The sequence below is a fragment of the Asterias amurensis genome, chromosome 9 (genome assembly GCF_032118995.1).
Source record: "Asterias amurensis chromosome 9, ASM3211899v1".
NCBI lineage: Eukaryota > Metazoa > Echinodermata > Asteroidea > Forcipulatida > Asteriidae > Asterias > Asterias amurensis.
In genome coordinates this window covers 12,757,331-12,773,707 of record NC_092656.1, presented here as the reverse complement: position 1 = coordinate 12,773,707, position 16,377 = coordinate 12,757,331, and the positions used below count along the sequence as shown (strand labels likewise).

The 16,377-nt window shown below is 37.0% G+C and overlaps 1 protein-coding gene across 1 annotated transcript in view; it reads left to right on the top strand.

Moving 5' to 3' along the window:
- Positions 1–16,377, top strand: part of LOC139942265 (uncharacterized) — an 86,100-nt gene that overhangs the window by 20,948 nt on the left and 48,775 nt on the right. Inside the window, exon 2 of the mRNA XM_071939059.1 lies at positions 13,007–13,153. Coding sequence (XP_071795160.1) covers positions 13,007–13,153 — 147 coding nt within the window. The remainder of the gene's footprint in view (positions 1–13,006; positions 13,154–16,377) is intronic.

The window sequence follows — 16,377 nt, the reverse complement described above, 5'->3', positions numbered from 1 at the left end:
AGCAGCATTCAAATTCGCAGACGCTTCTTGAGTCGTGTGTGTCACGAAAAAGAATGACGCTACGCTAAACTGAACAGAGTGCTAAAGGAATTTGACTCGACCCAAAACGAAATTGAATGGCCGAATTCTGAATTTGAAACGCAGTAACAACTGGAAAAGCAAAACAGCTTTAATTCGAACGTATGAAAATGAAATTGACTGCTCATTTGCCGAATTTGACCGAGAAAACCTATATTAAATTTCGTTTTAGAGCATTTTCTCTATTTCATAATAGTACTATATTAGTAGTATATTTTTCAGCGTCAAGTCGGCAAGAAATTAAGTAAGAAATCGGGCAATGCATCTTGAAACAAAGCAATCTACAAAGGGGAGAGAAACAAAGCCGGATATTACGGGTTACGCCAAGGAAAATTCACTTATGAATCTAGTCACGCAATTTGAATTTAGGAAACCTACAAACTCACTCCCTCGTCAAAAAAAAGGGGCACCCATAAAAAAAGAAGGGAAAGGAACAGAGGTATTTTCAGACAGTGTTGTCCCATGTCTTGAAATAACATATACGCGAGAAGTCCGCGTTGATAGGAGCTACGCCTCGCAAACCTTCCCCAGGGTATAAGCGTCAATCGTCGGCTTGTATTCCTGGTGCGGCCGGCCCGGTCCCCTGGAACGTACCCTGTACTCTATCTTAATAAATACAAGTGACTCACTGATTTTCTTCTTTCCACATTTTTTTTTTACGTTGTCATCTTCAACAAAAATTCGTAATTATTTAAATTTTTTGAGGAAGTAATTTTACCCCGGTTTGAGCTGTTTTGTAGACATGCAAGGTTTGTGTTTTTGGGATGCTTCACTGTGCAGAACAAGAACCACCCACTGGCATGCTGAAAAACACGCAACAACACGAAAGAACGATAAGAAACTGCGGGATATCGAAGTACAACATGCATAAAACACTACATTTCTTTTAATTTTTGAAGACTTGGCGAATACATAGTTCCTTTGCCCCCAAAAAGGCTAATTGGTAGCATGAGTGTATGACGGCACGCAGTTTTGCTTACTGTATGGATATTTTAACAAATTAAACAGATACCAGTCACGAACATTAGGCAAAGTCCGTTGTGTATGTCTGGCAAAACGAAGCACTTCTTCTTGCTCGGCAAATTTGTTCTGCCAGTTCATTTAATGAAATACGTAGAGCATCCACACAAAAAGACAAAATGTGTGCGATATTTTGGGCTTCAAAAGTCAATCAACTTAAAAGTATGTTTCAAGGGAGTAATGGTTTACTACACAGATCAGACCCGACGTTGAAGTAGTTCATAAAGGCTGAATTCAGTAAGATATAGCATGAAACCGGGCTTCTATACTATATTGATAATAAGACGAAGATCGTAAAACCAATTTTTCGACCACGGCAACATTTTCAATGTGGGCACGTGCTCATTATGCAAATTATGTCTCTGAGTTTTCATTGTGTAATGTTTTATGAATAGGGAGTGTCCTCCCATTAAGTTGAAACAAATGGCTTTAACAAAAGGGGTCCGGATGTTTTGAGGGAGAAACTGAGCCATTTAATAATCTCTTTCGACGTCCTCAAACATTATAACAGAATCCAATGGATGTGTGCCAAATAATAGGCTTATGCCAGTGCATTTATTATGGTGTTCGTTTTCCAAAAACGCCAATGTTTAGTTGGTATTGTCTTCATTTGTGGGATTTCCCTGTATTCCCTTAAATTTAATAGGATGCATTAATTACTTTCCCTGCTTCGATGAAGATCATCATGTCAACTCTATAGTTTTAATTACACAGTACTTTAAAATTTATGTTATTTTATTTATTTTAATTTTTTTAGACAAACCCCACCCCCACAAAAAGAAAAAAAGAAGAAAAAAAACAAACAATGTGCCCTCCCAGACCCAAAAATGAACATGTTCCAGTGATATACCCACTTTTAAAAATGGATACCAAATATCACGTCAAACTTTTCATAGGTCGCCCACCATTGGGTGGAATATGGTCTCCATTATGTTCAGACAGTCAATGTATTCATAGGCTCAGCAAGCAAATGGGATCATGCCATGCAAAGATTGCGCATGACATTACGTTTTGTCCGGGCAGGGGGAAGTTACACTTCCTTCCCCCACAATGTCCTTTGGGGGATATCCCAGCGCCCCGTGTGAATGGCATGGAGGCCTAGACCCTTGTGTATGCACCCTATAATGCAGTCTGGGCTTGGGGGAAATCTCAGCCATGTTTTGTGGTGGCTTTTGATGATTAGGCGCGTATGCCGTGATTTGAACGAGGGCCTTGATTTTAAGAGGGATCAGTGGAGTGTTCTTAGGTCGATGAGAAACGTCTTAACTTAGTTTGTGATGTTTCTGAATGCGTGTGTGCAAACTTTGACAATGAAACTTTTGACGCTGTGTTGGTTTCAATGAAGTCCTTGGTTATCAAGTTTCGTGGCCGAACTGCTAAGAGCACCGGGTTCAGGCTCTGGTGTTTCTGTTCAGCAGAGTGTGGGTTCGAGTCCCGGTTGTGGCACTTGTGTCTACCATAACTGAATATGCCAGATGGGACATTGAGCTGCAAGTCCCGTGTATCCGGATTGGTAGTGCACGTAAAAATAAAACAGTAAGGGTTATCCCCGGTGCTTTTGGTTCAAAAGAGCAATAAACACCCTTGTTTACAGATTTCCTCAGGCGTGCGAGCTCCAATAATTAAGTTTATTTAAAAGACATCGTTGTGGTTCCACGATAGCTTAGCACAACAAAATAATGCTCATCAGAATAAGGTATGACCCATTTTTATACCATGTCACATTTGTGGCTGGTGTTCCGCTTAATATTGCCTTGTGCTCAGGCAATCTTTTTAAGCATAATCTTCTGCCTAAAACAGGTCTTTGAAATCGGGCCCGGACCACCCCACTGGCGGATAGCATGAACAGAAAATTAACCTTGTCACTTTGGCTCATTAAATTACATATCACTTGGGTATAGTGGAAGTATTACAGTCAGGTTTGTGGTATTTCTTTCTAATCTGTGGAAATGAATCATTACTTGGGGATCGATTTCATGATACAGATAACTGAAAGATGACAAGGCATGTCAGATACTGTAACTCTTCAAATGGGCACATACCGCGATCGGGCGACCTTGTGCAGCTTTATAAAGAGTACATGACGATCTGAGAATCACACTCTTAACACTCACAAGTTAAGAATCGACCCGATTCCGGATCCTAGAGGACCCGACCTAGTTTAGGAATACCGTTAGATCGGAGAATGCCTTGCTGTAATATACAGTTGTGAACAGGTTATTAAATAGGATTTCTCAAGATGTTTAGGTTTATAATTTTGTGGTAAAACAAACGACAATACATTGCCTTGTTGTGCATAAGTACCTTTTTACAAAGACGGTCTCGTGAAAAAGCATTACTGCCAACACACTAAAAAAACGTCCGGGTCAATTTGATCTGCTGCTTGGTCTCGTGGGACCTGACCAATGTCTTCCTTCGTATGACCAGACTCTGTGTCAAACTGACCTAGAAAGGGACACAATTTACGCAGAATACAAATTCCTATTTACCACCTCTAGGGTCTGACCATCTGGGAACCGGATTCCGGGCAAAAATCTGAGAGTTTCCTTCTTGGTTGAAAATTTTTTTTTTTCCAGCAAAGTTTACTTGTTGCCATTCTCGTCCAGGCTGGTCCTTTTTAGAGTGTACGAAGTGATCATGAAGCCTTTCGAATGTAACATGTACGGTGTATCTTCAACCATGCACGCAATGTCGAGCATTGGAGCTTTTGCTTAAACGTCCGACGGACATGCGGACCCTTTAAGCCCTTTCGACTAGCCGCCCAAATCAAAGACTTAGATTTAAAAATTAATTCGGATGAAAATCCCCTAGAAGTTTGATTAGTATGTTATTCCAGACCTATATATTTCGTGTCGTAGACCTTTAGTATCGCGTCCTGCCTTTAAAGCACTGCAATGAGTCAAGGTCTTCAGAATGATTTAGATTGTCTTAATCCTGGATTTTTGTCCGGGGAAGATGTGCTTCCGTCTTCAGCAGATGTCTTTCATCATCTTCATACGTCTCTGTCAAACTTTAAAGATGTATAGCCCGAAGTTTTCATTATCTGCTCTCTGGCAGCTTCAACTGCATTCATCGCACACAAGACAAGCGTTCCAGTGTTAAAGTTCTCGATACCGACCCGAATGTTTAATAAGGTCATACAATTTTGGCCCTGTCAAATCAGAGTCCATATATTATTAGAAATAATATAAATCAATATTGTTTCTGAAATAGAAACTTTGATTGGCTGTTATTGTCCCACTTCTTTCTTAATCCTTCCCTTAATCCCTTTCCCTTCTCTTTTTCTATAACTGGATATGTATTTGTTTGTACTTGTTTTATGCCTCTGAAGAAGGTCCGTATTGGATCAAAAGCTAAGGCCACCTACCATATTCATTACATTAAATAATAGAAATCATGATACATTTTCCACCCAGATGCAATTATACACACTTTATAGTGATGTTTGAAGCTTTTCTTTATTATTTTTTTTTTGCATTCATACATACATACATACATACATATTCATGATGATAAACAAAAAAGATAATGGTCAATAGATGATAATGGTAAATACAAAATGTGTTATACATAAAGCAGAACAAAGTGTGAATGGGGTTGACATCCAGAGAAGTACTGACCTTCTGTAACGGAGCATCCGTTATGTGGAAAACAAGAAAAACAGTATTGAGCTCAAACTTGTAAACTTGGGAGCATGCAACCATGTGTTAATCTATTGGGCAAGGTGTTGGTTCTGTACTGGTATGGTCTCGACGTTTCGAGCAGTAAACTCTGCTCTTTACATTGAAAATACTGTTTTGATGAGCAAAACAATCTCCTTCTAAAGAAATTCCCAAATGGTTGTGCCCGAAAGTTTACTGAAGATTTAAAAACATGTTAACAGTTACTTCCTACTTCTTGTTGTATAGTTTTTCATTTGCTAATTTCAGAATTTCATCTACCCTCCCGTGGTTTGTTGTGTATAGCATGCCGTGGCCGAGATGGCTAGTGCATCGCACTCTATGTCAAACCGTGCAGGTCGAGTTGGTCGAAACCAAAACGAGGCTGGAACGGAGTAGACTGTTACAAACCGAACTAGAGAATCAAACTCTGCAAGAATTTACCAAATCAAAAATGAGGCTGCAAGAAATTAGACTCTGGTTCATTTTGTGGATTGTACATCATGCCGGTAATCAAAGACAGAGGAACTGGACCAAAATGATGGCCCCAAAAGATAAAAAGCAAAATCTCTTATGAAAAGCAGATTTTTCTTCACCAGGAGTTGCGAATGGAGCACCCTTTCCTTGGAGACCATTGAACCATGATAACACTTGTCTGAGCCCTCGCACGTCTCACCTCTGGAGGTGATTGTGAGAGTTAACCCTTCCCGGTTTGGGGTTCCGGGGGTAGGGATCAAAACCACGTGAAGTTGGTAGGGGTCTTGCTGAAGGAGGATAGAGGCCACCAGGGCCCAATTTCATAGAGCTGCTAAGCACAACAATTTGCCTAGCATGAAATTTCTTCCTTGATAAAAACAGGATTACCAACCAAATTTCAACGTGATTTTCAGGATAATCAAACGACAGCTGAATACCAGTACCAAGCAATATGCAAAAAACGGAAATTTGGTTGGTAATCCTGTTTATATCAAGGAAGAAATTTCATGCTAAGCAACTCTTTGTGCTCAGCAGCTCTATGAAATTGGGCCAGGACGAAGCCTGAACTTCATAAACTGAATCTTGGACATTGGGCGGCAAGAATGAAGAACAATGAACAAGAACAGGGTCACCCCATGAGAATTGTTGCGAAGCCTTAGATCAATAGATGGATTGCACATGACGTCATTGAAGACCAGCTTTGATGAAACGAAACGTCACCGTGCAATCGTGAAGGCTAGCATTGACTGAGAGTTGGGCGCAGCGCGAACACGCGTGCACTTTTCCATTATTTATCATGGCGGTCGATGACACTATGTGCAAATCATGTATAGATGTTGAAAGAGAATGTATTTTTGTAGTCATTTTTAAATTTAATCGCAATGAACAGTTACTTGGTTATGTACATCAGCTCTCGATTATAGTATAAAGTATTTTGAGAATAGTTTCACTTCAAAGTAGTGCGGTTCTAGAAAAAGGGTAAATGTCTTTATCCCCGAAATTACAATCTGAGGAACGTTATCCTGTCAAAAACGTTTCTCAAGATTTTGCTTTCCAAATAAGTATTAGTCTTCCTGTGTGGACATCACCGTTTTCGGTGATATCGCTTAAAAGTTGAACTTTCTGATTTAAAATGTTCACAGGTTAGTTCTGTTGTATATATCTACATTTAAAGGATTCCATCAACCGAACGGTTCCAAACACCATCGGTAAACGTTAAACATAATATATTGAGCTCATATACAATTACAACATGTACAAACATAGGTCACTTATGAGCTTATGCACTAATACAATAACTTAAAACGGCTTAGGCAATTATAGATATGTATCGCAGTTTAGTATTATATTATTATTAATAACTTGATGACCGTTTGGTTTGGTGTTATAGTCTGGCAAGGATCTTAAGTGTGATGGACAGGAGGGTCAGCCCCCATGGTTTACTCTTGTCTGTTCCTTTCCAATAAGTCAGGAAACTACCTTTCGCTTACAGTTCGATGCCAGGTATTTCAGTTGTATAATATCTTGGCTTAATTGAAGTTGACAATGAAACTGACATTCGCCACAGGGACTATTTATAATAATCAAGTGGGCAGCTTGTGTCGTGTCCAAGGTACTTACAAACCACTTATAAATTCAGTTAAATATAACATATCTATGGTTACATAAAATTAAGCTACCTTAGGGACTGTCGAATCTGCTGGTATGTGTACGCACAGATTTGTTTTGTAACAAGCCAAGTTTTTAAATATGTTACATTATTTAAATAAATTAAATATAAATTGTATTGAAACCATTGGACCCTTAAAATGTGACTAGCATTTTGATGAGTGAGGTTCAAGTATTTGTGGAGAAAATATGACGAAGAAATGTAAGTTCTATATGCAGAAAGGAACCCAATAGGGGAAGCCATGCAAACAATGACTAAAAGCCCAACCCACCCGCGGGTCCCATGTCTTAGAGGTGAAAGGCATTGGACAATCCACTGAGGCAACCTAGTCCAAGGCAAAAACGTGAACCCAATGTCAAATTGTACATCTTTTGAAACATGAACATGCACTGAAAGTAAATCATATGGTTAATTAGGTGTCAGTCATTACGAGGTGACTTCTATAGACCCGTGTGATATCCCTCAACGGCCAATTACCTTTGGTCTTTTACTAATTACTTTACATACTTCATTTCCTACCACTGTAAACATCAACCCATATTTGGAGCAGCGAAGGCTGGCATGGTTTATGTGCCCTTGTTAGTTCTTGATGCATTTCCTCGAGCGAGTAATTGTTATGGATGCTAGTTGATTGTCTTTAATACACAGGTGTGTGTGTAGTATCCTCATCCAGCTCGGCTCAAATGCATAGAGCTGTTTAGAGCAGACAGTTATGTATGCTAAAAGCAAACATAACGAGGAAACCAGTCACAAACATAACACTCGGATGTTTTTAGGCTAGTGACCACCTTTTGTAGGACAATTGTTTTTTGGTATGCTAAATGTTGTGCTCAAGCACCATATTGAATGTAGCTTCCAGGAGGTGGTTTATTAAATTATTCGACATAGAGTTATATATTATATAGTATTCATGAACCCCACCATATTATTGTTTGTTAAAACTGTTGTTTGTTTGAAGTTTTACGACTGTTTTATAAGGGATAGATTCTTTCTTAGTACTTCTTAGTACTTGACTGCTTACATTAGTTTAGATTTTGGTGTAGCCATGGTGTGGTTTTAGTTTTTAAGATTTTGAAAACCTATTCCCATCTCATAACCTTTTTGTTTCGTGTCACTCACATATTATACCCTTCGAGTGTTTGGCCAGGATTAGCACAGCGTTCTCCTTGGATGACATATGGTTTTCAAGGCAGCACTTCTTCTCAATGTCGGTATATCCCGATTTCTCCATGTCTGCCTTGCATCATTTCACCTCTCTATTGAGGGGCCTCCATGTTCCAGACATCGCACCTGTATTCCATGAGTTAAATAAATGTTCTTCAGCTGTTTGTGAAGATGTCTCGCCACGCTGAACTTTCTTGGAACCTGGTACTGTATGGTGTCTTCTAAGTATATCTGTCTGGCTGTTCGCAGTTCCTCACAAAGACACACAGGTGCAGGGGACTGTTGTGACTTCTTGAAGAATCCTTGGGTTGGGAAAACAGACGAAGGAGATAATCAAAGGGTGTGACTTTACGGAATGAAAAATACTTTAGATATTCTAGTCATTCACAAAATTTGACCATAGTTACAGTGCACCTTTATGCTGTAGGAGTTCAGTTGGCATAGCCTTAACCAATTTGTTGAACATTTGACCAACATGCATGTTAGAACAATCGGGTAAGGCTTTCGATAGCATCGGATCTGTTATACTTATACTTGTACTGTAATGTGGATAAATATAATGTTTTATGAAGTGAGACAATACTTCAAATTCCTGTGATGGTTTTTGAATGTAACATTCTTATTCTAAATTCCAATTGATGAATATATACAGCTGCTTATTGTTGGATCAAAGAATATAATTATAATGGACCATATTTTTGACCGCGTGAGGGCGCTCTCAATCACTTCCGGGGTTATATTCATTCATACCCAAAACAGTTATTAAAGATTGAAACACATTACCACCACAGACATCTAATCCATCACAGACAATAAGACTTTTAAAGGAGCCGTTATAATCCACCTCTAAAGCAAATTGAAACTACGGCGCAACAAAAGTGACAAAACGCCATTTGAATTGTGCAGGGCGAATCGCGTATACCCCCGGAAGTGATAAAAAAAAAACTATTTGTAGCGCCCTCGCGCGGTCAAAAATAAGGCGCATTGCAATCATTATTCCACCCCTTGGGTTTCGATCTTGAAGGGGGCATAGCAAGTTTCCTCCGGTAAGGGGGCACTTCTATGAATACACTTTTAATATTTATAATGGAACTTTGCAAAGGGCACTACAACAAAATCACAGAGCATCTCGGCAACTTCGGTGGAAGCTTTGGTTATTTTGAGACCTGTTATTCAACAAAATGCGAACGCTATGGGTTTAGAGAGATTGTATCAACGACGTCCGTGTTAAAAAGACCTTTTCTTTCATTGAAATCATCGATAAATGGAGAGATAACGCATGACTTTTTTAGTCAAATAAAAACAAGATCTTGAAGGAATTGTCGCATTACCGCTGGGACTTCCGCGCCTAAACTTATCTGTGTTCTGTGACTCCAAGGGTTACACTTCCCCCGCCCATTTGGAAATAGACTCAGCTTTAGAATAACATAGCCCGAGGGACATCCATAGTTCAGCCTTAAAGCACAAAGCCCATTCGCAAATCTGTTTGACTTTTTTTTTATACCAGAGATTGATTTTACAAAAATAGTCTTAATTTAGGACTATACTCCTATGAGTTTATTAAAAGCTTAAAGCTAGTCCTAAGTTTTAGGACGAGCAACTCGTCCTAACTCGAGGTAACACTAGTCTTAACTCTTTGTGAAATAAACCCTGGGTTCTTTTGGAGATATCATGTTAGCTAAAACTTATTGCTTGCCCGTTTTGAAATGCGAGAAACACTGTTCATTCGGAACTGCGAAGGTAATAACTATCCTCTATGTGCCATTTTGGAAACCACGGTTTAGCTTAGCTTGGGCTTCAGCTCGGCCACCGTCCGCCCGATTGAAGTCCAGTACCGAAAGCAGACGTTTTCAAAGTTACCAAAGGGAGCCCAAACCTTGGCCGAAACTGGAGCCTAACGAAAAGGGCAGTATAGACCCAAAGCCCCATTGCGAACCGGAAGTCATACGCCATTTTTCTGTTTGCCCATTCTGGAACCGGCCGCAAACTCCAAACAAGGTGGTCGCCAAAGTAGGGTATCTATTTTAGCAGGGTAATTCTATAGGTCCATTCGGGACTCGCTTGGAATGTGTTACCGTGTGTAGTTTCCGTTAGGGAAATCCGCTTTCATGACAATGGAATGGATGTGTCATAGAGGTGGAGGTATTGAGTGGCTTTTGATTTGATGAAATCAAGGTGATGTCTTTGTTATCAGATTGCTCAGGGGAATCTGATTGTGGTTACCGACACCAAACCTAACTCTGGATATAAGTTCATGAACCGATAGAACAATGATTCGGAAACCTGTTGAAGATCTGAAGAGGCATGTGTTACGTACGGTACGGTATCAATTAAAAAGTTTCGCCCATTTTCTTAGGGGGACTTCTTAAGTTTACTATGAGTTAACAAATGATGACGTTCGTACAGTTTAAAATGCCATATTTGATTATAACAACATTTGATATGATGAACTAAATTTCAGATGCAAGTTTCCCTTTTCTGGTTTGATTCCAAAAACGAAGGGGTCCGTTCCGGTCCACAAATTAAAAACAGGCAGAACCAGAAGTTGGGAAAGTTTTAAGTTCCGACTCACGTAGGGTTGACATCATCAGTCACTTCCTCGTCCCCAGGCCAGACCCAGCCAGGCTTATCCGTCAGCGTTTCCCCCCTTCACCCACCCACCGACCCCCGACTCCTGGGGATCGACGTTTACCTTGCACATTTTTTTTTTGTAGGTCTCTATTGTGCTGTGGACGCATTTAAAGTGTTATACGCTGGTGTAAGAGGTGTGCTCGGAAATTGTTTGAAAATGTACTCTTTTAACTGTCTTTATATATGAAAACCATTATCGCAAAGAATCACACACTGTATGTGAAAGGTCATAACATATTAAAATCCAAAGTACTTAAACAACAATTACAGAATTGATATGAAGAAACAAAAAATCGTCTAAGATCACAGATTTCAATAAAAGTTACACGGTCTAATGTTGATGATAGTAGAAAACATCCCTTGAACTATTTATGTCTGAAATGTTATATTTAATGAGAAGTAAATACAGCTAATTTGCCGTTTGGAGTTTGTTTCCAAGTGAGCGTTTAATGCATATTTCCTGTTTAAATCGATGTCATCGAATTGTGTAATCGTTTATACCGTTCCTGTGACCCAGTTGACCGTTTCAGTGTTTAATGGTGGACTACATAAAGTGCCTACACTTCCAGCAACTGTTAGCAAAATAAACAGTTATGTAATGTTCCTTGGAGGGGCTCTTTATCAAACAGTGATGCATATTATTACTATTGCACGACACACTTTCCTTTAATGGTAAAATTAGATAACAGATACTTGGGCAACTGTAAAGTTCGTAATTAGTACTACACGTTACACCACTCCCATGTGTGCACATGTAAAAGTGCACTATTCTTCTGCCATCGTCAGCACGGTTGACCTATTATACTCACTCGACTTGCATCGCGGACTATTCTGGACACCCATTCGTCAATATCCCACTTTGTTAATTTGTTTTTCCTTCCTCAAAAATAGACGTCTTCCGATTCGATTGTAAATAAGCATATTGTTGTAATTGATTGCATTGACTCATCCTGACATTAATGAGGAAAAGTCAAGTTCAGAAAACATTCTTTACACAGAGCAGGGTGTGTTTTACTTCTTTTAGCCATTTTAAAGATACCCATCCCCGTTTTGTTTGACTGAGATACTCTCATATGCCCTTTTCGAAACCACGGTTCAGGCTTGGGCATGTGATGAGTTTAGGCTCCGTCAGTTATTTAGAGGACGTGCGTTTTCATTTCGGGGCTTCAATCATACGGGACGGGGCCCAAGCCCACCCAAGCTCGAGCCCAAACTGTTGTTTCGACAAGGCCCATAAATTGCAGAGTCCATGGCTGCCATGACCCCTGTAATACTTTTGGTAATGATATCCGTTCTTAACATTTTCGTGTACTCTTTTAATGTAAAAGAGTGAAAAGCACTCTTTGATGAGCCAAATGAAGGACAACTCTTTTTCGAGTGGTCTTCCACTCTTTTAGATTGAAGTTTGCATGTTTTTGAGTGATTTTTCACTCTGTCCTTGAGTGAAACCCCTCTAAAACTAAAAAAATGAAATAACCAACACTCTTTTTGAAGAGCCATATGAGGGACAGCTCGAAATGTAAAGAGTGGTGTTTTTTACTCTTTTACATTGAGAGAGTAGGCTTTCAGGTTTTCAACCGACTTTCAAGACGACGTTCTAGGCCCGTGAAATGGCTGTGAGTGTTGGGGAATGCTCATGGGGGACTGTCCGCCATAGTTGAGTATCCAACCGCCCCGCTCATCTTTTGTGATTGCTTATTGGTTGGAGTATTCACATTAGGCCCTTTTCAAAACAACGGCTTCGGCTTTGGATTCAGGTTGAGGCTCCGTACTCTCGTCTGAAGCCCTTCACACGTATACGCAAAGCATGCGCAATAGTCAAATCAACCGGCGGGGCCAAGCTAGCCTGAGCCGAATCCAAACCCGAATCCAAACTCGAAGCCGTCGTTTCGAAAAGGGCGATAGTTGGTTTTTGATGTATGTCTTGTAGGATTTGAAACTTTGCATGGTGGAAATACGATATAGAAAAGTTTGCGGTAACGCCATGTAATGACTATCTCTAATGAGTTTGGGTGGTTCTGAAAAGAACCGTTGGTTTCAACTCGACGTTTCGATCAGTATCGTCTTCTAAAGAAAGCATGGTGTATGTCTGGACAGGCCTTCATTTTGCTCCTCTTTCTATGTGTTGGTTGCCACATCACCAACAACCGTTTTGGTTTTTCTTATCATACAATGCGCAGCATAATGACACAATAAATAGTTCAATTTTTGAACTTTAGAAGCTATTATTGGTTTAGGCTGATGTTCTATTTACCCATCTTCAAGCTTTATTATAACGTTCTCGTTTTTGTCCAATTCTATTTTTTAGCTGGTACGCTATCGCAAGAATGTACTTTCGACGACGCCGTCAACCCAAAGTGCGGTTGGTTTTCCGTGAGTGGCGACTACACATGGCGGCTTCGTCGGGGTTCCACGCCGGCAAGGAACACGGGTCCCTCCACGGACCACTCCGGGGGTATGTACATACATCTGTAGACCTTTCCTATCCCATCGTCAAAAAAAAAAGGGACAGTTTTTAACAATACTACACAATGTTATTCAAACATAGTGTTAAAATTGTTGGAAACAAAACAACCAATAATGGGAGCAGCACTGTTCTCTGTGGCACTTCCGCCGTACTTGCTGAGTAAATTACTAATCCCACATGCTGATTTGATCTGGCTCACGTACCAATGATTTTGAGTTTTGCACTTTGATGAACTTTACGTTGATTACCGGAGTGACTTAAATTTATTAAGCTCTTTTATTAAAACACGCTCAAAAAAACAACAACACATTTCTAAATGTATTTTCGTTTGAGTAGAATGGGGGTTTGGTTGCTCGAGCTTTAAGAAACAATTTTATTTAAAAACTGTTCGGAAGATCTATATATAAATTAACGGAGCGACGGACACCGTATCGATATCACCTCTGTTGACAAGGCTAAGCAAACAACTCTTGGTTAAATCTAACAAGAAAGTCTCGATCGGAACCAACAAACAGACACACAAACAAACAAGTCCCCGAAATGAAACGTTAATGTCGGCCTGCACATTTGAAAAGAAGATAGACAACAAACCCAAGTTATTTGTTTTACTTTTTACTTTATTGTTATAACAATTAAGTAAAATTAAAAAAAATAAAAATATCTATAGGTAAAGCCATTGGAGACTCTCGGTAAACAGTATTGTCCAAAAGCCCACACTTTGTGTATCACAACTTCTATATAAAACTAGACATTAAGTGTTTGTGAACAAACACGAAGCTGTTCCGTGATGTTTTGCTTGGATTATGTGCTTCATTGCCCAAGGAATCTATAAATGAAAAAAAAAATCAAAAAAGTTGTGTAGCTCTTGATATTAGGTCACACTTCCCGGTTGACCCGCACGTAAAGGTCAAAATGGGCCCACAGCTACCAAAGACTAATCTGAAATGCCAAGGAGTCTATAACTGAAAAAGTTAAAACAATCGGTTGTGAAGATCTTGATATATAGTCCCACTTCCGGTTGACCCAGAAGTAGAGGTCAACATAGGGTCACATTTTTCTAAAGTAAATATTTATTGCCTATAAGAGTCTATAACTGAAGTTTGAACATTGGCTTTGTACTTCTTGAGATATGGGCCCACTTCCGGTTGACCCGGAAGTAAAGGTAAACATGGGGTCAAATGTGTTTCAAACTAATCTTTAATGCCCAAGGAGTCTATAACTGAAAAAGGTTTTAAAATCGATTGTATAGTTCTTGAGATATGGTCCCACTTCCGGTCGACCCGGAAGTAGGGGTCAACTTGAGGTCACGGTTTTTCAAAATTAATCCCCAATCCCCAAAGAGTCTTTAGTTACAAACAGTCTTAAAATCGGCTGCGTACTTCTTGAAATATGGTGCTGCAAAGATTTTCTAATTTAATATGCAAATGAGGGTCATGTGGTTAATTAGTTACAAGTTGACATTTTTCAAAAACAAATAAAAAGATGCCAACATCACGACATCATTGTCTTAGACTCTCCCCGGGATGCCTCAACCCATATAGGTCCGCAGTGTATTGCAAGAGCCATATAGAGAAGTTAAAACATTCCAATGAAAGTGACTGCATGCACCCAGTTTATGAAGTACTACGTTGTACCCATGACGCCAAGATTCTAATTGATTAATTAATTAATAGACAAACATTGATTGCTTTTATGGACGGAAACAAATCTTATTAGAATCAGTGTATTTTTCTACACATAATATGATATTTAGGAAACTAACAGATAAATTATTTTGAAGTTATTGTGTTTTTGACCAGTTCAAAGTATAGATTTGAAAAGCCATTGTGTTTGTGCACAGACACAAAACGTGCATTACATGACGTCATGGTGACGTCGTCCGAAATGTTATGTCAGAAATCACCTTAACAGGACCTGACTAGTGTATGGCTGAAAAAAGTTTCAGGATCGGCGGTCTACTTTTTGAGATATGGTGTTAACTTGGTTTGCTAATTAAATATTCATAAGCTTAATTAAGGCTTATTAATTAACAATTTTAGCATTTTTTTTACGATAAGAATTAAGCTTATGTTCTAAGCTTCAATTTGGTATAAACTCACTCTTTCGTATTTTGGTAATAAAATCACTCTTTCGTATTATGGTTTAGGAGATTAGGCTGCCGCAAAAACGTGTACAAACGCTATGGGATTTAGGGAGAAACAAAGAATAATAATAATAATAATAATAATAATAATAATAATAATAATAATAATAATAATAATAATAATACTAATAATAATACTAATAATAATAATAATAATAATAATAATAATAATACTAATAATAATACTAATAATAATAATAATAATAATAATAATAATAATCATAATAATAATAATAATAATAATAATAATAATAATAATAATAATCATAATAATAATAATAATAATAATAATAATAATAATAATAATAATAATAATAATAATAATCATAATAATAATAATAATAATAATAATAATAATAATAATAATAATAATCATAATAATAATAATAATAATAATAATAATAATAATAATAATAATAATAATAATAATAATAATAATAATAATAATAATAATAATAATAATAATAATAATAATAATAATAATAATAATAATAATAATAATAATAATAATAATAATAATAATAATAATAATAATAATAATAATAATAATAATAATAATAATAATAATAATAATAATAATAATAATAATAATAATAATAATAATAATAATAATAATAATAATAATAATAATAATAATAATAATAATAATAATAATAATAATAATAATAATAATAATAATAATAATAATAATAATAATAATAATAATAATAATAATAATAATAATAATAATAATAATAATAATAATAATAATAATAATAATAATAATAATAATAATAATAATAATAATAATAATAATAATAATAATAATAATAATAATAATAATAATAATAATAATAATAATAATAATAATAATAATAATAATAATAATAATAATAATAATAATAATAATAATAATAATAATAATAATAATAATAATAATAATAATAATAATAATAATAATAATAATAATAATAATAATAATAATAATAATAATAATAATAATAATAATAATAATAATAATAATAATAATAATAATAATAATAATAATAATAATAATAATAATAATAATAATAATAATAATAATAATAAT